Genomic DNA, 24,765 nt, shown 5'->3' with positions numbered 1-24,765 from the left:
CTATTCAGCAAGGAGGCCCACCTGTGCGTCCTGTGGGAGGGAATTAGTGAATGGTTACCTGTGTCACTGGGACATCTGCAGTGGGTGGCAGGGCTGGAGGTGGCTCTGGGGAGAAAACTGGAAGTGCCCCTGTGGCAGCCTGGAGCTCTGAGGCCAGCTGAGAGGGCTCCAAGGCTTTCTCTGGACTTTCCTCTTCTCCTGATGACTCTGTTCGAGCATTTTCTACCTCTTCCACTTCTGCTTCTTCCCCTTCTCCTTCCGCTCCTTCTCCTCCTTCTCCTTCTTCTTCTCCTTCTTCTTCTTCATCTTCATCTTCTGGTAAGGTAATGTGTTCTTAAAATCATTATAATTACCACTGCAGCTATGAAATCAATTAATGGCCAGTACTTAACAGCCCAGATTAAAGTTGGGCTAGGGAAATCTTCTCCATCAGACGCTGGACTATGGCCCAGATATGCCACATTCTAGTTAAATGTGGACAGGAGAAATGTGAAGATGGGCCCAACCATCTCCTTCCTCCTTGTTCCCCTTCCCAGTACAAAGCGCAGTCCTTACTACTACTGTGAACTATGAACCTGACCCCCACTCCCAGAGCCTGGCCACATTTATACCATACTTTGTCACATCTGCAAGCTCCTGGAGGGCTGGGGCTGAGATTTTCACTTGTTTATCTGTGTCAAATTACATGGAAATACAACTCTCTTCCCTTTCTCAGAAAACATACAAAACCCTGTCTTGTTTTAATGTCTTACCTCCTCTGTTCAGTGAATGCTGACTTATGCCCAGTTAAAGCCATGACTCTTTTTCTAATGCATTGATCTTAATATTCCCTCAGGAAATATTAAGAAGAGATAACAATATTAAGTAATTTTTTTAAAAAGATACATCCTGAAGACTTGCATCTCAAGTTACATCTGGGGGGGCCTGGGTGGTTCAGTGGGTTAAAGCCTCTGCCTTCGGCTCAGGTCATGATCCCAGGGTCCTGGGATGGAGCCCTGCATCGGGCTTTCTCCTCAGCAGGGAGCCTGCTTCCCCCCTCTCTCTCTGCCTGCTTCTCTGCCTACTTGTGATCTCTATCTATCAAAAAAACAAATAAAATCTTTTAAAAAATAAATAAAGTTACATCTGTATACACTGATATAGATTCCTGGTTATTAGTGGTCTAGTCAAGGTGTCTTGTCATCTAGATGACCATGATGAATCAAGACCATCAATAACCTTGGTCAGTTCCAAGGTTATTTTCCTTTTTTCAATTGTTTCAGGGGGACTAACTTCCAAGAGGGCGGTCTCTGGGCCAAATGGTAGAGATGCATTTATAACTCATGAAATACATCTGGTCACAGAGAGCCAGTTTTGTTTCCAGGTGTAACTCACTCTGTGACTCATTACTATTCTTGCCCTCTAAAGTCCGATTAAGTGGATGTGCTACAATATCTCTCCAAATGTCTTCTACATTTTATTTTTATCTCATCCTTAACCTTGCACTCGATAACACTTCACAGCACTGTGGTTGACGCCTCGTGTAGGGTTGCTGTTGAGACATCATCATCACCATCAATTATTAAGTGTTTGACTGCTCAGAGTCAAATGCCCCAAAATGGCATTCTAATGGGCACTGTGCTGTGCAAAGTTAAACACTGTCAACCAACTATATGAATCTGTAATGAAATAGAGTTTCACATTGGATTATGATCCTTGTATAATTGTCGACATCCATTCTGGAGGTGATCCTGAATTCCCTCTTTCTCCTGCTGAACCCAGCTGCAGCTCTCACACACCTGCAACTTTGGCCAAATGGTCACAAGAAAAACAAACCTCTGTAAAAATCAATTTCGCGGATGATTTTTTCTTCTCTATTGAGGTTGACTGTGAAGTGGTTCATGTTCTCATAACCATGTTCTATTTTCTCCATCTGAAATGCCTTCGATGCTTCAGAAATTCTGCAACAAAGACAAGTTGCCACTTTCTGTCACGGTCTAATGTTTGATAGCCTTGGGTAAAAATGAAAAGTATGCATTTTTCCATAAAATGAAAATTACTTACTTTTGTAACAGGGTTTTGGCATTCTGTGAAAGCAAACAAAAGACAGACCTACTTAAGTTCTTTTCATCAAAGACTTAATTCTTTCCTCTGCTGATTCTGAAAATCTCAGAGCTTAGTTTCTAAATGCTGTGAATAACTGCTATTTTATACCAGAACCTTCTTATATTTAAGTGATGTCATGGTCTCTTAAATATATGCTTATGAAGTTGTTTAAACAGATGGAGACATGAACACATAACGAGCTTATATTATAGTTGGTAAAATAACTCAAAATGAGATATACATAAAATAACAAAAATATGATGACACCTACTTCTCCAGCACCCACCTTCTTGATTAGTTTTATTAGGTACCAAAAGGAGACTTACCTGCAGAAACACTGCCATTTCTGGCTCATCCATGAACTGAATTCCTGATTCAACCAACTTTGACACATTTTCCAAATGATCAGAATACTTTTTGATCAGAGCACGGACATGTTCCAGTTTCTCCTCTTGGGTTCGTGTAATGACTTGGGTCATTTCATTTTTCCTCTCCTCCAGGATGCCATACAGGTAATCAAACTTTTCGCAGAGTTCCTGTTTCTGTTTTCTGCAGCATTCCTGTTAGTTGGGTTAGCTCATGTTAGAAAGTGTTTGAAAGAGTGTCTATTTGGCAAAATCACCTGGAATGTTTTGGAGGATAAGAAAATTTGCATATATAGGGTATTTTCTTCCCTTCAAGCTATCCCTTAGATAGAGATTCCCATTGTGTTGATACTTTGAAAATCTCATATTTATCAAATTTGATGCTTAGACAAACCCAAATCAACCAAATTGGCTAAATGGATCAATGACTTTTTCATTATGTTCTTTATAAATGGAGAATTTCATAGAAATTAGGACACATTTTTTAAAAATTGTATATTGGTTAGATAGCTTATAGTGTTATATTTTGCCTTACGGTGAGTGTGTGAATATGTATGTGTGTGTAAGGAAAACACCGTGATACTTCCTGGTTTGTACCCTTCAGTCTCTCTGCTCCACCTACACTACTCCTGTCCTAGTTTCAGTCCTCGGATGGAGATTCTGGTTCTTCCCACTGGCCTCTACATCTGGAATTTATTCAGGCAAACCCATGGAGTTTTTCAAGCTCCAAATTCATTTTCCTGGAGTACATTTCCCTGGGGGTACAGTGCTTTTTCTCTGACTACTCATTTTCCAAAGAATAATATTTTAACTTCATAACTGACTTTCCAGCTTTTCCATTACCTGGTTCCAGCTTTCCTTCATAGTACTGTACTATTCTTCATCGCAATGCCCTGTATCCAGCAAAAACAAACCACTCACTTTCTTTGCTCATCGTTTCCCCTCTTTTTAGAATGCTCTTTCCCAATTCACAGTTGCAAACTCTAAGTAATCCTTTTTTTTTTTTTTAAGATTTTATTTATTTATTTGACAGAGAGAGACACAGCGAGAGAGAGAACACAAGCAGGGGGAGTGAGAGAGGGAGAAGCCAGCTTCCTGCTGAGCAGAGAGCCCAAAGATGCGTTCCTCTATCCCAAGACCCTGGGATCATGACCTGTGCTGAAGGCAGACACTTAAGGACTGAGCCACCCAGGTGCTCCAACTCTAAGTAATCTTAAAGACATTGTTGGAATACCAGTTCTTCCATAAAATGTTATTTGATCTCTATGACTGAATGCCATCTTTTAGTTCTTCTGAAATCCCATAATATTTACCACCACTGGCATATACCTCTATCCACCTAGTCTTCTATTTATCCAATACTGTCTAAAACAAGGAAATACTGGATCTGGCCTTTGAGTCCCCAAGAGAAAGAGAGAAAGGCTGTATGGGAGATTAGACTTGTGCATTTCCATTGTGTGGCTGAAACACCTCTAGTACCATTTAACTTCCTTCTCTTTGAGTCCATGTTAAATCATAATTAACTTTGCAGTTGGCCTGATCATTGACCTTTTGGTTTTTCAAGCTCCAGTAAGCTTGGTATGTATATATGTCATTTTCCTTGGATCTGACCATCTCTGGGTCCAGGACCTTTACAGCTGAGAACAGGCTTTGAGACACCAATGATCCAACATAGCTCTCCTGTCCAGTGGAGGCTTCTTGGGAATCCATCCAATTTATCTGATATCTCTGACCTTTCTGACCCTTATTACATTTTCTTTCATTTTAGTAAACACTGGTCTCTTGTGTGTCAAGTATCACTTTTTTCCTATACATGAGTTTCTTAAATATCTAAAGTATAGGCTCTTTAAGGATAGAATCTGGGTCTGCTTAGGACATATACCACTTTGGACAACAGATATTCCGTATATATCTGTTAAACAGGCTTTTTAAAACTGTTTCATTTTCCCCCAATTTCTCTACTATTCTTAGAGTAAGGGGAAAAAAAATGGATAACCTAAACCAAATAGTTGATTATGAAGATACTCCAAAAATGTGCAGGAAATACACCTCACTCCACTGCTTCCCTTGGAACACAATCAATTCTCATCATATTTTCTGGACAATAATAATGCATGAAGAAGGTAGGCTGAATAATTGAAATATGTTAAAGATTTATAGCAGGTTTTATAGAAGTTTATGGGTGCAAGACATTCAAGGGGAGTGGGGGTGGATGGCTCAAGAAGAGCTTCTTAGTGGAAGCGATGCCCACTTTGGCCATAAAAGATAAGCGGGAGTAGAGAAGGTGTGAGGAGGGGATGAAAATCCATAGAGCCTTGACAGTTGTCAAGGTAATAGGACAAAAGCCCACAAAGCGTGTCCAGACCTGGAAATCACTGGGCTTGCCAAATTTGCATCCATTTCCATCCGTTTAGCTTGAGATCTGGACCATTATGAGGCCTCAGAACTGAAGCCTGTTAGTACCTTCCCAATCGAACTTTCTTTCCCTGTAGTGCTTTCTGTTCAAGCTCACAGGAAACCTTGTGCTCACTGCATTCCCGAAATATGCCTCTTTGATGTTCAGAAGCACTACTGTTTACTGCAAATATTTGATGGTTTCTAGCTTATTTTTCTAAAAGAAGTTGTACACTTGAAACGTATATAACAAATAGTAAGATGTGATACTGGTAGAATACTTTTGTTTCTGAAAAGTTTTTTTCCATATGATTTAATATGTGTGAGAACATTCAAGCTCACAAAACCCAAATTATTTATAAAGAGAATGATGCGAAATCATGTGTCATGGCTAGTGTTTTATCTAGTGGTTTAAATGAAATAACCACTTTATTTTTACGTTATTTTCAATTCCAAGTGTATTTTATTTCAATTGGGTTTTCTAGTAATTTTGACCATATTAATTTTAATACAATTACTATCATTTAATAGAAAATATTATTTACTTATTTACAGTATATCAAATGCTGCCTTATGCACAGTTCATGCTTGATTATTATTATTATAAAACTACATGCTGTATAAAACCCTTTTAATATTACCTGACACATTATGGGTACTATATCAGTGCTTACTAAACTTAGGTCTAATTATCCTTAATTTGAATTATTAAGTTGTGGAATTTTTAAGTTACATGGAATATCAGAAGTAACCTGCTCCAGAGCAATCATTTCACTCATGTGGAAACTGAAGTCCAGCAGAGTTAAATCATTTTCTCAAACCATTCTGCCATTTATTGTTGGTGTCTGGCCTCGAGCCAAGGGTTTTGAACTCCTGGGTTGCAACTACTCCTACCTGTGAGACACTTGAAAGAAATTTGAAAAAAATTTTATGTGAACTACTGTGAACCAAATATATGTCTTTTAACAAAGCGACTCCGCAGCAAGTAGGCTCTTAAAGAAATTTCAGATTGTTTCAGAATTATATTCATTAGTTCACTCCTTCAGCAAAACTCACTAATTACTATGTACCAGGCATTAGAAGATCTAAAAACCTGCCATGATTTTTTTAGTGTTCATAAGAAAGGTAGAAAAATGATCAGATTTTCTAACAAACAAACAAACAAAACTTTTTTTCCTCTTGCTTAATGTGCCTTTAGTATAATTCTATGCAAAATATGAGTCAGAAAAATATGTTTCTAAAAAAGGAAAAATATGCTTCTTTCTTGGAATTATGAAACTTGTACTTACTGACTTATAAATGAACCAAAGATGTTCAAGTTAACCTAATGTCAGATTCAAATGAGAAATATTCCATGAAATTAAAATTCTTTTATTTTTTTCATACTCTCCGATGTAGAAGCAATACATGAGAGACTAAGGTGGGTGCCTTTCTATCCTTCTGGACCACAAGACCTTCAAAGTGCTACAGAAGTCAGCTAACAACAAACACCTCAGCTTATCGACTCATCCTCTGAGGTAATTAATGAACAAGTATATGTTACAGAAGAAAAATATTTTCTTAGAGGCCAGCTCGCTAGTGATAGTAATTACTCTGAATTTCAGCACCTACTGTGCCTTTGTAAATATGGACCTGAAATGCTTTTAACAGTGACTTTCCAGTAACCTGAAAAATGGTATGGGAAAAATGTGGACTTCTGCCTCATCAAAATGTCTGCAGGTAGCATACTTTAAAGGATGATTGTTACCTGCAAAAGCATGATAGCAACCGTCTTTCTCTATTCTCCACAAAAACTTCCTCACCTCAAAGATTTTTTTTCCCCCTTTTAACATTCTTTTGCATTTATTCCAGTTAAAAGGCTTGGTCTAAAAAAAAAAAAGCTTCAGTAAAAATTCTCGGCTGTGTACCTTCTCCTTACCCCCACTTCTCTGGACGGTAATTGAATCAAGATATATACTTTTTTTTTTTTTTAAGATTATTTATTTATTTGTCAGAGAGAGCGAGCGAGAGCGAGCACAGGCAGACAGAGTGGAAGGCAGAGGCAGAGGGAGAAGCAGGCTCCCTGCCGAGCAAGGAGCCCGATGTGGGACTCAATCCCAGGATGCTGGGATCATGACCCGAGCCAAAGGCAGCTGCTTAACCAACTGAGCCACCCAGGCAAGATATATACTTTTTAAACTCTGAAATTTACTTTTTCAAATATTCTCCATTTTCTTCCTTTTGATATATGCAGTTCCTATGTCCTGTGTGTGTGTGTGTGTGTGTCAGGGGTGTACATGGGGTCCTGTGTGAGAGTGTTTAGCGACTGAAGTAATTTCCATCACAAAGGCACTAGGTATTTGCCTCCAAGTATTTTCTGATGTGTAACCCCCACTGGAACATGACCTACCTCCTGGGTCTGCCAAGACACTTAGAAGAACCAAAAGAAGTTGTCTGTAATCTTTGAATGAAAATAAGATTCATCTCTTCTCTAAGGTGAACCCAGTAGGGATGCAATATACCCAAAAGGGTTGACTTTATAAAGGGAAAACTGTGGTAAAATGGCAAAATGATGACAGGTGGAATATCTGTTTCCAACCAATGTCATAATATCCGGCTAAAAAGAAAAAAGACCAAGTAATCATTTGGCCATTTCCTTAGACGTGAGTAGGTAACCTTTAATATTTATCCAAAACCCATTGTTTAGCTGTTGCTTTCAAAGAAATGTTAAAACTGATAGACTCAGGGCACCTGGGTGGCTCAGGGGGTTAAGCCGCTGCCTTTGGCTCAGGTCAGGATCTCAGGGTCCTGGGATGGAGGCCTGCATCAGGCTCTCTGCTCAGCAGTAAGCCTGCTTCCACCTCTCTCTCTGCCTACTTGTTCTCTCTCTCTCTGCCAAATAAATAAATAAATAATCTTAAAAAACAACAAAAACAACTGACAGACTCTAATTTTGAGGCTTCTTTATATTTTAGTGATGATAAGATACAAGATATGCAGCTGCAGAAAGAAGCATTCCAAGGAAAAAAATCAACTACAGACACTCTTCTACTAAAGAGTATGGAACTCGCCGCTCAAAGAACCATCATTCCGTTGTTTTTAATGGCCGGATTTTCAGGGGCTCACCGTCTCCCCCAAACACTTATTGGTTTTATGGTCTAACTCCCCTCCTAGAACAAAACCTTCCTGGGAGCAGTAAACTTGTCTGTTTAGTTCATCACTACTTCCCAGCATTATGTGTGCAGAATATGGCAGAGTGGGCACACATGAGAAAGACTGTCTGAATGGCGGAGTGAATGAAATATGACTTGTCTCTAGAGATATTCAGTCCTCAAAAGTTTCTATACTCCAAGGCTCTGCTTCATTCAGTACTCAAAGGAAGATAGCAAAAAACAGCCGAGCGACCCGAAGGGAGCCTCTTAGCCTTAGGGTGGTTTTCTTATCTCTGCTGTAAGGGGTGGGATTGGGTGGTTGACTCTATAGTTCCAAACTCAACGACTTGAGGTAAATGTAGAGATATTCTGGTCTTCAGTCTCTAAAATGTTTCCACTCCTGGCAAATTTCAGGGTGGTCATCTCCAGCATGAAGACATAAATCCTATCTCTCGGCCCTGCAATGTCAGTCCCAGTTTGGGAATGTGCCAGGCCTATGACAGGAAAACCTAAGACAATTGGAACCACTGCTCTTACCATGTAAGGAACACGCCTCTGGGACCAAAATAGAGCTACAGATAAGCTCTTCCCCCCACCACTTGTCACTGAGCAACTGGCTCTAGCCGGCTCATTCACAGACCCACCACATTCCTTTACCACTCATCTACACCCACACTTGTTTGGTGCAGCAGCTCTGGGTCTGGGAGGGCACACTCAGCTTCATTTGAAATACAGGACTTCAGAATTCCCTTCATTAAGCCCAATAGGGTTTTCTGTCCCCAACACCCCCAAAAGAAGGGGAAAAAAAACAGACAGCAGGTTAATAACACTAAAGAAAGGACTATCTTAAGGTAGGAATAGTCTCCTGAGGAAATCAGCTGACCCTTTGCTCCTAAGGTCTCTTCCTAGCACCTGGGAGAAGTTCCATGAGTGCAGAGTAGGATGAGCGGCTGGGTTTCTGCTGGGCTACACTAGAGAAGACAAATGAGGAGAACATGTTCCTTCCAGGCACATGAGCCGGAGTTCAGCCCCTCTCCTGTCTGCGGGGTGGCTTGTGCAGTGCTCAGTGAAGCAACTCTACCCAGGGACCGTAGGGCTCGGGAGTCCCAAATTCATGCTGTTTTCTACTGTGACCATGTTGCCACCCACTTCGTGTTAGAAGAACAATTATGTTCTAATTCATGGGATCGCTAAAGCTTACTCCTGGGGTGTCTGTCCAGACCATCTAGAAGCTCCTTGAGTAAACTCTGTAAAGCAGAGAGCCCTGTACGCCTCTGGCTCAGTGAAAGCCACAAGAGCACGGTGAGATGAGCAGTTCTTTAATTTGCTCCTGTCTGCAGTGGAGAGTCAACGCATTTCCCAGAAGAGCCTTAGCTCCCTTTCCCAATATTTTAAGTTACCTCCAAGCCTCTTAGATCAAGAATAGGGCTACTATCTTCTACTGTTCATGTTCAGTTTTTCTGTCTGAAAGGGGTTGCTTACTTAGCTCCACATCACAATCGACCAAGACCCTCATAGTCTTATTCTGACACCATTTAAAAGATGATCCCAATGCCCCAGTGGTTCAAACAATTATTAGCATCATTACCCTAAGTGTGTTCTTTTCAAGCTAACTGCGAAAACAATAGGAGGTAACTTAATCAAGGCCCTGGCCTGTGCCTCTTACCCCAACTTAGGCATCACAATAACATCGTGAAGAACGTATTTCTAACCCCACTAGACCAGCAAGGAAGTTGAGGGACAAAGGGCTTAAGCCACTTCCAAAGGTCATATAGTTAAATGACTGCTAAAATTCAAATTCTGAAGCCTGGTCTTTTAAGTCTATGTTCTATTGCCTTTAAAATGTTGCCTTAAAAATTCTGGCATGCTTATTCAAATGATTCTTACATTTGGACTTCATATTTGTAACTGCATGGACAAGGTCCCAAAAGCTATTTGGGTAAAATTATTGTTTTGGAAGTATAATAGATTTGTTTTCATTGCAAAAATCATTGGAGAATCTTATTAAAGTTGTCATTTTTCAGATAATGGAAATGCTCAAGGTCAAATATTTATTATGCAACTTGTAGCTGTTTTCTTTAGACATGCATCCATACAAAGCAGGATTATTTCTAGGCCCACCTGCCTGCCTCATGAGGCTAGTATTAATATCCTACTCTCTTGGGTGTCCAGTGACATAGGATAAGTGCCCTTTGTAAAGACTGTAAGACGGAGGTTATGATTTCTAGGGACGAGGAAGGAAAGCCAAGCACATTTTTCTGGAAGCAAGAGAGCTCTGAAGGCAGTGTGCTTGTCTACTCCAACCAGCAGCCCTCTAAGTCAAAGCCTGTTCCAGAACATTTCCTGGCCTGGAAAGGCAGGTGTGGCTCCAGATCATGGTGGGCTTGTCTAGAACAGTCTAGAAGGCCCTCCAACAACCTGAACTAGAGAGCTCTGGGAGTGTCTCAGGCTGAGCCACATTCAGCCAGGTTAGCCACATTCAGCTAAAAAGGCTGTAGGCTCCTTTATACACTGCCAGCCCACAACAATGAGAAAAAAATGCCACTCCTCCTTTTGACACAGTTCAGACTGGCCTTCCGTGACTACAGTCCTTCTCAAAGCCACTCAGAATCATTGTAAACCCACATCAACTGCATACATTATTTTTAAAGGGTAATAAGAAGTCCATAGTGTGATTTAGCCTAAGCTCAACAGCTCCCCAGGGCTGGTCCTGGGCCGGTGCCTGGCCAGACCAGCCCTGCAAGACATTACATGATCAGGGACAAAATTAGACATGGGTGAGGGATGGACACTCTTACCAAAGGGCAGGTGTCAGGGTCCCGAGTGGGAAGAGGCGAGGTAATTAGGGAAGGATAGTGCCCACCCAGGGACTACTCCATTTCCCATCCCTAAGGGGTTCTTTGCCAATCAGAAGAGAGAATTCTTTAACAACAGCTCCCCACCCCCTGGCCAAGAGCCACTCCTGGCTTCCCAGAAAATGTTTCCAGGCAGGTGGTGAGCAAAGCCAGGCAGGAAAATAACCACCCCAGGGAAGATGGGAGAACAGGAGCTCTGTGACCTGAACTCCGGAGCAGATTTCACCTGCTCTGTAAAGTAGGACCATTTCACTCCAAGCCAAGAACCCATGGTGCTTCATGACATGCTGCCTTGAAGGCTGGCACACACAAAGGGAGCCTCTGGTTTTTTGCCACTGATATGGTCCTGGCTCTATGGAGATCATCTCGAGGTTTAGAGGTGTACCCTGTGGCCATTAGCAGCAGGGTCTCTGCCCTCTGGCCTCTTCAAATGGAGGATATTTGCATCAAGTAGGGATCATAAAATCAGAGACCCCCATGAGGCTCTGAGCCAATACCTACATCTTCAGATAAGCCACCAAACTGATCTGAAAGGACTGTGCTTATCTGAAACACATTCATTCATCCTTTATTTTATTGGTTATTAAAAATGTCAGGCTCACTTTAGAAAAATGTGTGATATAGGAATATATAAGGAAGGCAGTAGACCCACTGTTCTCTGCTCCTCACCTTTTGGTTTCTGGGTTTTTCTCCCCCTATAAATGTATATGAGGGTTATTTATGAATATATACATTCTATACAGTTTTATTTCCTTAAGGTAAGATCTCAGAAGTGAAATAAATAGGTAAAAGGGATGGACACATTTATGGCTCTTGCCAATTTTTCAGCTTCATCAGAAAGCTCTACAGGAAACCGTTATACTCCTCTATTTAACCTGTGAAAATACTTGTAAAGGTGTGTCATGTTTGATGAATGCTTTTATCAGGAGTAAGAGGAGTCCTAACCTGACCTCCACTGGCAGGAGGTTCCTCCTGATATCTGCACTAAATCCCTTCTGCCGACTTAACTTCAAACCTGTTCCTTCTTGTCTTGTTCTCAATGAAAGAAAAAGCAGCTGCTTCCTCTTGTCCCCCTGACTGGCCTCCAGGAAGAAAAGCAGTTGTCAAATCTTTCCTCGCCCTTTCAGTGTCCTCTGAGACTGGCTAAATGGAGCCGGAGTGTTTGCTCAAGGCCAAAGGTGACCCACAGAGCTTTTCTCCTGTTTGTGTGCCGCAGCCTCTACGTCCTGGACGGAGGTCTCTGATGAAGGCCTGACCAGAGATGAGTATAGAGATTACCTCACCCGCCCACAATCAACATGCTCCTATTTATACACTGAACACTCAACACGGTACCACACTGGAGTGCTGATTCATGGCTTACTGAGTCAGTTGTATTGGCCCTTTACTGTAAGTAAGCAAAAAGAGAAGAGTTTATAATGTCCACTTTGTAATCTCATTGGGTTCTCCGCTAAGAGAAAACTTTTCTTCTATAAATGGATCTCAGATTTATCATGTTCTTTTCAGGAATATGAGCATGGAGAAGAGAGGACATTGATTTTAATGATGTGTAAATCTAAAATGAGATGATTATGGCCAGTCTCTTGAAATCATCCTCTAGGAACCGCCTTGGGCTTTTGATAGAATTTGCCTTTCTAATGATAACATAATGAAAATGGGGTACTTACCAGGCATTCGCCATGTACGAGGCACTGCGGTAAGCATTTTGTTTATGCTTAGTTTCCCACAGTAACTCTATAAAAGGGGTACTATGTCTCATTTTTACAGAGGAGAATGAGGGATTGAATGTACATGAGAATGGATCTTAAAACCCAATGCTTAGTTTATAAAAAGTAATAAGCAGAATGATAAATATAGCACAATACCATTTATAAAAGTAAAAGGCATGGATATAAAATGATAAAGATTTTATAAGAGTAGGTAAACAGAACACCAAACATATTAGAGTGGTTATTTACAGAGAAGAGAGTGGGAAGTGGGGGTGAAAGGAAATAAATAGATAATGAGAGAAGCCTTGTCCACAGCAAAAACAACAATGCCTCAACATTGCACCTGAGGCCCAAGTAAAAAAACGAGTAACCCCAAAACTTAAAGCAGGGAGATGGCAATAAATGGCTCCTGGTTACAGATCCAGAGAGCTGCACACATCCAGGTCTTGCTCTAGCCCTCTGGGCCGCCCGGCTTCACTAGTCTGTGAATCTTTAGTTCTTGATAACATACTTGCCACATAGCTAAATCTCTGAGGCTTCAGAATTCTGCCTTCAGCAATTACGCACCTTATATTGGATCTTGAGGAAGTATTTCTTATAGGTCAGACTTAAATGTGAGCTATGCAGCCAGCCATTCACGCATGTGTTCGAGTTTTTACTGAGTGTTTCTTATGTCCGAGGCACTGGGCCAGGCAGAGGGCAGGGATGGGTGAGCCAGAACTCTGGTCTCAGTGAGCTCCCAGCTACCGAATCATTCTCTAACCACAGTCAGACACATCTGTCTCCTCCTGCTGCCCCCCTCTGTGGCCCCGCTGTCGGAGCACAGATAGGTAGCTCAAACCTACATGGGATTTTCCAAAGCACTAACTAGTGTGTCGTAGGACCGTTTGGATTTCCACCAAAAAAACCGTCCATGGTGGACAACACTCTTTTGCATTATTGGGAATTGATTTTTCCTGTAGCTCATCTTTCCAAATGGGCTGACCAAGAAAGAGCAACAAATGTCACAATCGTACTAGTAAATGTGGCGAAATCTGTCTTGTTGACTCATGTAACTTTTCTTCATGAGCCAGGAGAGTATTGGAGAAACCTATGAGGAAGGAGGTCATTCTGTATGGAAAGCTTGGGTGGCATGAGGGGGCCACAACCCCCCCCCCACCCCAGGAGTTCAGGATTTGTTTATATTTGGTTGGAGTTGCTTGACCTACCTCAATAGTTTTACAGGTGTCCTCCAGCTGACTGATCACTCCCTGGACTCGGTCATTGCTTCCCACGAGGACAGCGATGCCATCACTGAGCTCAGACTAATGAAGGGAAGAGAGGCATGCAAGATTTTAGGAGTTTTCTAGTCAGTACTGATTGCAGATAAATCACAGCATTGTCTTCAGGGATTCCTAATGCAGGGTCCATCGAACCCCTTAGGAGTAATAGTGACAGGCTCAGAAGGCCGGACAACCTCCTGGTCTTGTAACTAAACTTCCGTATGCGTGTGTATACAAGTGCATTGTCTGAAAGAGGTCTCATAGTTGTCACCAGATTCTTAATGGAGACTGTGACCCTGCTAAAAAAAAAAAAAAATGATAAACCCTGAATTATGGACTATAGATAGAACATATTATGCACCTTCTATGTGTTAGGTGCATAAGTACATATAGACAAGACTCAGTCATTACAAACTTGAAGCTGAAACATTTGACGGCTCTAGGGCAGAATTTTCAACTTGAAATTCCTCTCCTCTTTTGACTCAAAGAGATGCCACTGTTTGTACTCAGCCCTTTCCTAGACCGGCTATGGACCACCAGGCAGCACTGAGTGGGGACTTAGGACACACACCTGCTTGGTCCAACTCTGCCTTTAATTTCTTTACAATGTTGGGCAAAGTTGTAATCAATTTGGACCCTAATTTTCTCAGATATAAAGTGAGAAAACTGAACCTCAACTGCGGTTATAAAACATTTTAAAGCCTCGGGGCACTTTCTTCAAAACGAAGCTAATATGGAATTCCAATATCTAAAAGTGAAGCTGCTTTGCCCAAACAGGAGCAGGTGGAATTCCTGCCAGCCTGTCCTTCTGTCCATCCCACATGAGTTTCTAGGGCTCTGAGGGAAACAAGAACTGTTCGGTTCTAACATACCATGACTTGAGTGGGTTGGGCGGGTGTGGAAGGAAAAAGGGGAAGTAAATCATTAAATAGATGGAAAAATAAATAAATATTTATTTTTGCTAAATCCTGCTTCTTTAGCTGCTAGTACTCACTGGTGACTGGTATTGTCCGAAAGATTGGCTTTCAGGTTTGATTCCAACTCTGATCCTCACACGTAAAGCGCCGACCAAATGTGGGCTCTGTGATGCTTCACAGAAAGAAGCCAGCTATGGAGCCCCTCAAGGTCTAGGTGTGGGAGCAGCTCATCTCTCTGAGCACATCACCGGCTGTTTATTTGCATTAACTGGGCACATTGCTACTTGCCAATGGATGAAACCAAGTTGGCAGGTCAGTGATAAGCTGGGGGACAAACTATTGTTGGTCACAGTGAGAGCGCCTGAGGCTAAGGCCCTGGGGTGGGGGCAAGTGCCAAACGGTAGGGTGGGGGGGAGAGGAGGGTCTTTCAGCAACTGGCCTTGGGGCAAAAGGCAGGAGGCCAGCCTGACCCAGCCCTGAAGCCTAATACAGTAGGAGTGGGGGAGAGAAGGCCTGGGAGGGGTGTGGCAAACAGAACGTTTTGTTAGCAAATGAAGAAACGTTTCTGTGCCCGGAGTGAAAAGTTAACCTTTTCATATCTAGAGTCTGATTTTCAAGTAGCTCAGACCAGGGGCCAGCACACTGCTTGTCTTCAGTGGTGCCTCCGAGGTGCCCAAAAAACCGCAACCCTTACCCTCTGTGCACCTTTCTGACCCTTGGCACCCCTTCTTTCTCTAGCAGTCCCCTTCCTTTCCAGGGGATCTAGCCAGTGGCCGCGTGCCACCGGCACTGCACCCCTTCGCGCTCCACCCTCTGCGCCTCTGCGCCTTAGGACTGCGTGACTTGGGCTGGTCCCCTTCAGCAAAGGGAGCCAATCCTGCAGGTCCTGGGAAGGGGCTGCAAAGGAGGCGCCGTGGGGGCTCTGTTACCTTCTGCCTCTGGAACACGTGAGTTAGGGGTGCCACCTGGCAATCCTTGTGTGCTCCAAAGACCTTGCACAGAGAGCAGGTGGGCACCTCACAGTTCAGACAGTAGATGTTGATGCGTTCCTCCTCATGCTCCTCACACATGGGCTGGTCGGACTTCTTTTCTGGTCTGGGAGGAGGTAGGCAGATGCACGTGTTAGCTCCCATTGGGGCAGAGCAGAGAGGGGTGATTAGCATTGCTATTCCAGAAAACTCCCGGGGTACCCTTCTTGTGCCCAGAGCCCTCCAAATTTAGTTGCCCTGTGGGCTTGGCAGTGGCATGTTGCTAGATTTCTAACAACCAGCCTGAGGGAGGGGAGGACACGGATACTCTGACCTGTAGCATTTGACAATTTCTGTGGTGAGTGTTCCCATCGTGGATGATTTCAAGTTATTGAAGGTTTAAAACACGTGAGTGGAATTCCTGAAAGCTGGACAGCAGGCTTTTGTGTTCAAAGTGTGCTCCAGCAACTATCTCCACACACACTCAAAAGTCTCTTGAGATACTTTCCAGTTATGGGTAAAGAAGGAGAAGTGGCTGAAACTCTTAAGTCTCAAATTTACCCCCAGGTTTGCAGAGCCTCTAGATCCCAACTCTCCAGCTTCTGGCAAACACCTTTCCCACCACAAGGAGGAGGGGAGTGGGCTGGATTATTCTCTGATTATTAGTCTAGACACTGGTGAGAAGAAGCTCTGTGTAAGAAGGAAAATGTCAACAGGTGCTTCATTAATTTGTCTGGGTCTCTTTCTGTCATTCAGAAAATGACATACAAATAACTGATTAAGATCAAGAGTGGTTAGTATGTGCTCAGTGAAGGTGAACAGTTCTCGAAGCAATAAGAAAATGCAAAATGCTGTTCTGGGACATGGTGGTAACTTTAGACGTAAGGTTCTCACAGATAATCCCCAAGTTTCCGTTTTCCCAACAGTTCAGCACCCACCAAGACTTTTCAGAACTGCAACAGGTAATAATGGAGCATTGGATTTGTGTGTGTTAGTGAGAAGATGACCAAGCAATGAAGAACGAAAGCATGGAACGGGAGAGACAAGTCATTGCTATTTAAGAACAACCTGTTAGGGGCGCCTGGGTGGCTCAGTAGGTTAAAACCTCTGCCTTTGGTTCAGGTCATGATCCCAGAGTCCTGGTGATCAAGCCCGCATCAAGCCCCGCATTGAGCCCTGCATCGAGCCCTGCATCCGGCTCTCTGCTCAGCAGGGAACCTGCGTCCCTTCCTCTCTCTCTGCCTGCCTTTCTGCCTACTTGTGATCTCTGTCAAATAAGTAAACAAAATCGTTAAAAAAAAAAAATTCTATTAAGAACAACCTGTTAGCTGTAGAATCACCTGGAACGGCCCAAGTTCACAGCACAGGGTAGGGCCCTGTATGTTCCCCTAACAATCAGCGTGGCTTATGTATTATGATCAAGATCAAAATTATGCCAAGTCATGGTGTTCTAGGCCCTCTCTGGAGAACATGGTGAGAGATGTGGGTGTAGCCTACTTCTGCAAAAACCTGGAATTCTTACATATCCTATCTACAGACCAAGGTTGTTAATAGTTTTCAGAGGTGCCTGAAAAATGTAAATACAAATCCATAGCCTTTCCTCACATTCCCAAACACATAGTTATTTAAAAGCATGGTTATTTAAAAGATTTGGGACTGAGTTTTTCCATTGTTATCAAGATCCACTTTTTAAAAACTGCAGGTTTTCATGGGCCATGACATTGATTTTTATGGGCCTTGAAATCAATTTCAGGGTCATCACCAACATCATTAAAATCACAGTAAAATAGAACAGTAAATACTGTGAACTACATGTAGTAAGAATAAGGTAATTTTATGTGAAACTTTTGTTTCTGTTGTACATAGATGTGTATGTATGTACGTATTTGTGTGTATGTGTACACATATCTAAGTACACTGGAAACAAAAGTATATATTTCATATCTATCTATCTCTCCATCCATGTATGTAATGGTCATTGTATCACAATGTAAAATGTATTTCTACTGTGAGACATAAATAAAATGGTTGGAAAACCATTGCTATTGATGGGGTACCATGTAGCTGCAGCCCCAGAAACTCAGGGGAAGGCAGAGAATATACTGATTTATATCTATAAATCACTAGGTAGGAGTCAAGTCAAGAGATTAGGCTGTAGGGAGAAGCCCTGGGTCTGGTAAGGAAATTTATATGGGCTTCCAGCTTCAAGACTTCAGAATCTGGTTTTGTAAAAGGAATTTCTGCCCAGTCTTGCAGCCATATGTTTTCCATAAAGTCGGTGGCCTCCTGACTTGAATTTCTGCTATATTCTCGGAAGTCAACTGAGAAAAGTAAACTCTGCCCAGGTCTGTTTCCTCCACCAAAATGTGAGTTCCATGAGGGCAGGCCTGTCTTTTTTTGCAGAAACCCCAGTGCCCAGAACAATGCCTTGCACAGAATGGGTACTCAGTAAATATTTGTTGAATGAATGACGAATGAGAGAAATTTCCAGTTTAATGGACAGTATTCCTTGTGCTCGAACATAAAGACCACTCATCTGGGGAAGGCAGGTGAAATATGGGGGAAAGCCCAGGGTTACTTGGCACTCGTGAGCCTCAAAGGAAGAGGCCAGACAACATTCTGAAGACTCCATTTATGAGTGACAAAGCCCTAGAGACTAGGAGTGGTGGTTTGCTCTTTGCTTGCTCAAAAGCTTCTCCAACTCCAATACCTTCCCTACCATGTATCTCAGTTTCTTAATAATAAATGTCAAGCAAATGCCTGGAGCACATTCACTGGAAAATAGCACAGGTGATGCTTTTGTGGCTCATCTCCCTGAAGCATTTCCTCAGGGCAGCCTGTGTTCCATGTGCTCTTCTGATATCAACAGCTCTGACCAGAGCTCAGGTATGTGAGTGTATCTATACATAATACATATACATATACAATATATATATAGTATAAATACACACACAGTATACGTAAACACTAAAAATGTGGCAATAGCCATAAGGCTGTATGTTTAGTTTTGATTGTGATGATTTTTCCATAATGCAATACAGGCTGAGAACTACTTCCCATATTTCTTATCAGGTTTTTCTTCCTTAGGTAGCAGCACAGGCCCAGAGGCATCCCCCACTTATAAGTGGGTGTATAATAGAAACCTTTAGACAACTTAACACATGTCTCAGACTTGGGTCAAACAGGGCATAAATATTATGTAAATATAATGTAAATGCCCCTTCATCAGGTGAGAGTGTCTGAGCTCGCAGTTGTGGCTCAGGCCTCTGCTCCAGATGTAGACAGAGGCCCCTGGCCATTTGGTGGGGACCTGCCACAAGGAGTCTGGAGCCTGCTGCCTCTGGCCACAGGAGGTAGGGACCCTCCCGGAGTTTCCTGAAGGGTGGGCACCTGGTCTTGGTGATACATGGCAGTCAGTGTCTTTTGAGTCGAACCGGTCTCCAAGTTCAAGTCCAGCTGAACTTCTCCGTGTGACAGCTGTGTGGCCTCGGGCACGTTACTTAACCTCTTTTCAGGTTCCGCTTTGATTCATACCTGAAAATTGGCCCGAGGGTCTTCTAATTAAATATAGCAGAATGAACCTATGTCTTTTTTTTATCTGTATTTTCTGTGGAAATCCCACTAAAATGAGAGCGAGGAAATCTTAAGAATCACATTCTAATATAAATTGATAAGGACAAAAAATGAGCAGGATGACAGCAGATGAGAGATGTCGACCAAATGTAAAACTGAGAACATCTGGATGAAGGGAAGTGAGCTGCTCGAGTTGCATCTTATTTCTGCAAAGTGCCTGCAGGGGAGAAGCCTGCAAGGAGCAAGCTGACCCCAGCCGTGGAACCCGAGGAAGGCTCTGGAACTGTGGAAGCCAGCTACTCAGAAGGCAGGAGTGTGTGGGAGATTGCAAAGTGGCACGCTTTCTGCATATTTGGGGGAGATACTTGAGAATGTGATCCACAAAAACAACAGAATAAATCAACGAAGAGAAAAACGTAGGTCCTAGGAAACAAAGCTTCAGCCCAGGGAAGAGTACAAGTAGGCAAAGCCCAGCCATGTGAGGACATTGTCCTGATCGTCCGCAGTGAAATGTCGGTAGAGAATGTCAAATTGAAATGGGCATATAGTCATAGTATACAGATGTCACTGGGCTTTAACAGAAAAATAGCTAAAACAATGAAAAGTGTCTGGCTCTGGAGAGTGAGACTTGGGGGTAGAGAGAGAGTGGGATGAGAGTGGAGGCCTCCTTAGCGGTCTCACGTTATTTGGATGTTTAAATTATATACGACTTGGCTTCAGTGAAATATTCAGAAATTCTAACAAGGTAATAATAATCACAATCTCACAGGATTGTTATGAGAATTAGAGAATTATACACGATTCATGTGTAAAGGACCCTGAATAGCGGTTGACATGTACTCAGCACATATTAGTTTAACTTATCATAAAGTTATTTATTGTAACTTTCGTGATTAACATTAGCAAAATAAATTCCTCTTCTTGTCACCTCCCCAAACTGTAGCTAGTTTAGCACCATGGAGAAGTCTAGGTAAGGTCAGGTGTGTCAAGATTTACAATTTCTAGTCCTCCTTTCCTTTCTGTCCCCACCCCAATGACAGCCAGAAATGGTTTCCTCTCACTCTGTTATCCAAGGTTGTTCTCAGATTGCCTAATGGACTCTGAGGCTCAGGCTCCTGGGCTGGCAAGGCTGCCTGTCTCCAGGGAACACCTGGGTTTATGCCCAAACAGAAACACCTGGGCCCTCTTTGCAACTTGTGGTTTCGCCACCAAGTAAAAACGTCCCAAAGGCAGGTCTCACGTTCAAGAAATAACAGCACAAGAACTTGATAATCAGAAAAGCAATGTTATGAGCTTCATGGTTGGAAATTTGATTCATTACTTTCATACAGTTTTCTCACCTGGGCACTTTTTTGGCAAATGCGCATGTAGACTTTATGGTTAAAATAAGGATGTGTCTTTTGGTTTTGCTAACGCTGCAAGTTTTACTATCTCTTCTCTGCATTTCATAACACTATTGCTATTATTTCCCATATCTCAAGCTCTCTACTGTAACAAGTAGCAAAATGAAATTACTGCAATAAATAGGATATGTAAGAAGCTTTGTGGTGTTGCTTTGTCAATGGGCCCTTAGAAAGTAGCCATTCTATGCAAGACACTGTACTAGGCACTGAATCTGTTGTTATATAAACACCCTTAATAATTGTCTGGGTTATTAATTGACTGATTTTTTTTAAGAGACAGTGCGTGTATTTGCATTTTAAAGTAACGAAATATAATCCGATGTGACCTGTGAAGCAACAGCAGCAACAATAGCACTTTCTTTCTTCTCCAGAGACTCTGGAAGCAAGGGAATAGCTAACTCCGTGTCTCTGCAATATGTCATCGGCAATTACTCTTCTTCCCCAATTCCATCTAGATTCTGGCACTATCTAATTTAGTTTGAATCTTAAGCAGAAACTAATAGCCATAATGATTATAATAATTATATGTTAGATTTATAGAACAGCTTTCCTTTTAAGAGTGCAAGGCTCTTAGGGTGCTGCAGATGTTCCATAAATACATGTCTCCTAATAAGAATCACAATAAGTTCATTTCCAGATGGTCTCAATATTGCTATCAAGCTTTGTGGACCGGACTGACCTGTGTACAATTGAAAAGGGCTCTTCACACCATGCCTTCTAGGAATGAACTCCTGCAGTGTTGTCTCTAGGAAAGGAAGGCTATAGCCAATGTGATTCAATGAGGAAGAAGCCTTTTTTTTTTTTTTAAATAAATGGATGCATATGCTGAATATCAATCCATCAGCAGGTGAATGCTAACAGAAGGAGGCAAGTAATAGCTAGAGACTAGGGAAACAGCCTGAATGCCACCCCCTCCATGTCTTTGAACTTTACTTTGCTAAAGGACAGGACTGTGCATTGCTTTGCAACTTCCCAGAGTCCATATCATGACTAAGTATGTTAGAGAATTTTGTTTTTATGATGATCATCTAGACAATTTTCAGGTGAGACTGTCTAAACTAGGAACTGGCTTATTTTGGAAAATCCCATTTCTATTAGTTTTCCTTAAAGTTTTGTACTGTAAACTTTCTGCTATGTAGAATCTGGAGCTACAAAGGACCTGTGAAGAGCATGGATGTCTAAAATATACATAATACAAGGCTTAGAAGGATGGGCTGAGTTATGACTCTTTCAGTATTATTGAATGGATTAGTGTTAATGAATTACTTCATTCTTAAATTGATACAAAGCCTTGGGCACCAGCTCCCTTCTTCCATGAGCACTTCTCCCTTGGACAAACATTTTCAGAGAAAACCATGTCTGTGATGAGCAAACAAGCCTTTGGTGTACTAATCTGTTAGAACGAACAAACAAACAAACAGACAAAAAACGAGCTTCAGATGGGTTTGACACAGGGAGGAACCATACCTGGTGGACTCCTGCTTGTAGATGTCAATGATATTTTCCACCAGCAGGTTCCTCTGAAGGCCATATATCCCATGTCTGTCCAGAACCACTTCATGTCTACAAGATGGGCAGCGAAATCGGCCCCCTGATGCCACGGTCGTACCTCCTCTTGTGGGCAAATACGGATTAGAGGCCTGTTCTTGCCAAGCAAGAAAAGAGGAATTGAGTAATGCCACACGTAGCTTTTCTGAGACGTCTTTCCACTCTGTTACTACAAACAACATCAACTTCTACTTTAAGCTGGCCATAAGATAATCCCTTAGGGCCTTCTAGCAAATAGTCCTAAAATACAGGGCCAGCACTTATTCACTGTCAATGGCCATGTACCGTGTTCAGCATGAGACACTTTTCTATCCAGTGTTTTCATAATCAAAAGTTCCACCAGAAACTCCAACATTAATGTCTTGGGCAGTAATTCATTTACAGTTTTGAAGCAGATTCAATGTCTTGAGGTCTTTCTTTTCTTTTCTTTCTTTCTTTTTTTTTTTTTTTAAACAAATGTGATTCTTAGTATTTAAGTAAAACTAGATTCAGGAGTAAGGAGGAGGCAGAGAGCAAAGCAGAAAGCAAATCATTAAAAAAATTCATTTCTTAAAATGAATGTAGCCTTAAAAAGTTTTCTAAAAGAATTCACCTTTTAGGTGAGCAATTGATTCTGAGTAAAGAGACTCCTTTTTTACCCCCTAAATTCCAAATAAACCTACCTGGAAAATATCACTGGCACATTTCCTACACAGGTTATGCTGACAGGGGAGAATAACCACAGGCTTCGTGAACATCTCTAAACAGATCGGACAGATGAGTTGTTTCTCCAAGTTATCCATGGTCTGCTGTTCTTTGGAAAAAGACTTGTAATTCAAAGATGCGCTCATCTCCCGGCCGTCCCCCTGTGCACTGCCAGGGAAAGCGTGCTCCGAATGGCTTCTGCAAGTGTTTCCTGGAAATAATTCCAAGGATTGGGTTGATCAAGTGTCCTTTATGGTTTTTTCGGTGGAAGACATTGTTTCAGGCCCAGGTTCAGAGGAGGTGCCCGAGCTGTTTTTAGCAGCAGGGGTCACGTGACAGTGGGCTGACTTGTCCATATAAGCCAGTGACAGGAGGATGGATTCTGACAGGTGACAGAGAACAGGAGCCAACATTCCTGTCCCAAGGAGTGAAGAGAGTGGGTGGAAAGAAGGATTACAAACCCCATTTAGTCAGGGTTGTGAGGAGAGAGAGGTTGAAGCTGACAGTTGTCAACAACAAATGCAAATGTGCATGCCTGGTCACTGAGCCATGCCCTCTGTAAGCACTCAGTAAGAGCGTGGTGATGGCTCGCTGCAGGACGGGAGAGAATGCTGCCCGAGAGTCTAACTGTATAACGGATGCCATTTCTGCCTTGAGAGTTTAGGAGGCGAGTCACCAAGAGTGACATGATCACACTGTCTTAAATGAAAACAAACAAAACAGGTCTTGAAAATCATGCCCTGGGCTTTATAAGGGCAATTGCCTAAAAAGACTTGCTTAATGTTAATTTTTTCATCTTTGCAAGAGTTGTGGTCTGGGAAAAATTCTGATTTAAAAACTTTTTTCAATCCTTTTCACCGTAAAAGTATCTATAAAAAAAATTCAAACACCATTGGATGAGCCTATTTTTTAAAAAAACTTGTTAATAAAATTCTAGTAAGTTCTTTCTTCCTTCCACATTGTTTTCCCTCCTCCCTAACCCCTCTTCCATCCTGTATGCCTACAACTCCCTTCTCACACACACCAAAAACACAAAGAAAATTTGGTAATCTTTTATTTTTTTATTTTTTATACGTATTATATATTGTATTCTTATTTTTTATTTTTATTAACATATAGTGTATTATTTGTTTCAGGGGTACAGGTCTGTGAATAATCAGTCTTACACAATTCACAGCACTCACCATAGCACATACCCTCCCCTCCAGCAACCCTGTTTGTTTCCTGAGATTAAGAGTCACTTATGGTTTATCTCCCTCTTTGGTTTCATCTTGTTTCATTTTTCCCTCCCTTCCACTATGATCCTCTGTCTTGTTTCTCTAATTCCTCATATCAGTGAGATCATATGATAATTGTCCTTCTCTGATTGTCAAAGTCCACAGATTTAAATGTTAATCTCATCCAAACCTTCCTCACAGAAACATCCAGAATAATATTTGACCATATATCTGGGCACTGTGGCCCAGTTAAGTTGACTCATAAAATGAACCATGACAATATCCTTCAACATTTTGATTTTGGAAGGCTTCGTGGATATCAGGTAGGGCCTAGAGGGAAAAAAATTTTAATTTGCAGCAGTAATAATGAGGTAGTAACTGGCATCTGGGGTAGCAGACCCATTATTTCATTTTTCCATAAAGCAGGGAACAGATATCAGTGCTATTGCCAACTGAAGTGAACATGGAGTCCTGCTTTTATACCTGGGTTTTCTCTGGTCTGAAATTCCTACTATACTTCTTTGCATTTGCCTCCTCCTCCAATGTGATTTTTTAAATGATAATCTCCCTGGTCTGATATTCTTGGTCTGCTCTTGAGTCACAAATAGTGATCCTGATGTTTGCCAGGAATCTGTGAAAGAACTGTTTCATCAA

The 24,765-nt window shown here is 41.9% G+C and overlaps 1 protein-coding gene across 6 annotated transcripts in view; it reads right to left on the bottom strand.

Moving 5' to 3' along the window:
- TRIM55 (tripartite motif containing 55) overlaps nucleotides 1-23,220 on the bottom strand; it is a 43,697-nt gene extending 20,477 nt beyond the window's left edge. For 3 of the 6 annotated variants that reach the window (XM_032315708.1, XM_032315704.1, XM_032315703.1), the window contains exons 1-8: nucleotides 22,873-23,220; nucleotides 22,130-22,302; nucleotides 15,648-15,813; nucleotides 13,748-13,843; nucleotides 2,412-2,645; nucleotides 2,044-2,066; nucleotides 1,816-1,940; nucleotides 59-315 (exon numbers count right to left, since the gene is read on the bottom strand). In XM_032315708.1, coding sequence (XP_032171599.1) covers nucleotides 59-315; nucleotides 1,816-1,940; nucleotides 2,044-2,066; nucleotides 2,412-2,645; nucleotides 13,748-13,843; nucleotides 15,648-15,813; nucleotides 22,130-22,302; nucleotides 22,873-23,040 — 1,242 coding nt within the window. In that variant the 5' untranslated portion in view covers nucleotides 23,041-23,220. The remainder of the gene's footprint in view (nucleotides 1-58; nucleotides 316-1,815; nucleotides 1,941-2,043; nucleotides 2,067-2,411; nucleotides 2,646-13,747; nucleotides 13,844-15,647; nucleotides 15,814-22,129; nucleotides 22,303-22,872) is intronic. The other 3 variants (XM_032315706.1, XM_032315702.1, XM_032315707.1) reach the window with 3 other exon arrangements.
- Between the last annotated feature and the right edge of the window lie 1,545 nt (nucleotides 23,221-24,765).

The sequence above is a fragment of the Mustela erminea genome, chromosome 16 (assembly GCF_009829155.1).
Source record: "Mustela erminea isolate mMusErm1 chromosome 16, mMusErm1.Pri, whole genome shotgun sequence".
Lineage (NCBI taxonomy): Eukaryota > Metazoa > Chordata > Mammalia > Carnivora > Mustelidae > Mustela > Mustela erminea.
The sequence above is the reverse complement of the archived record's forward strand: the minus strand, read 5'-3'. Positions and strand labels throughout refer to the sequence as shown.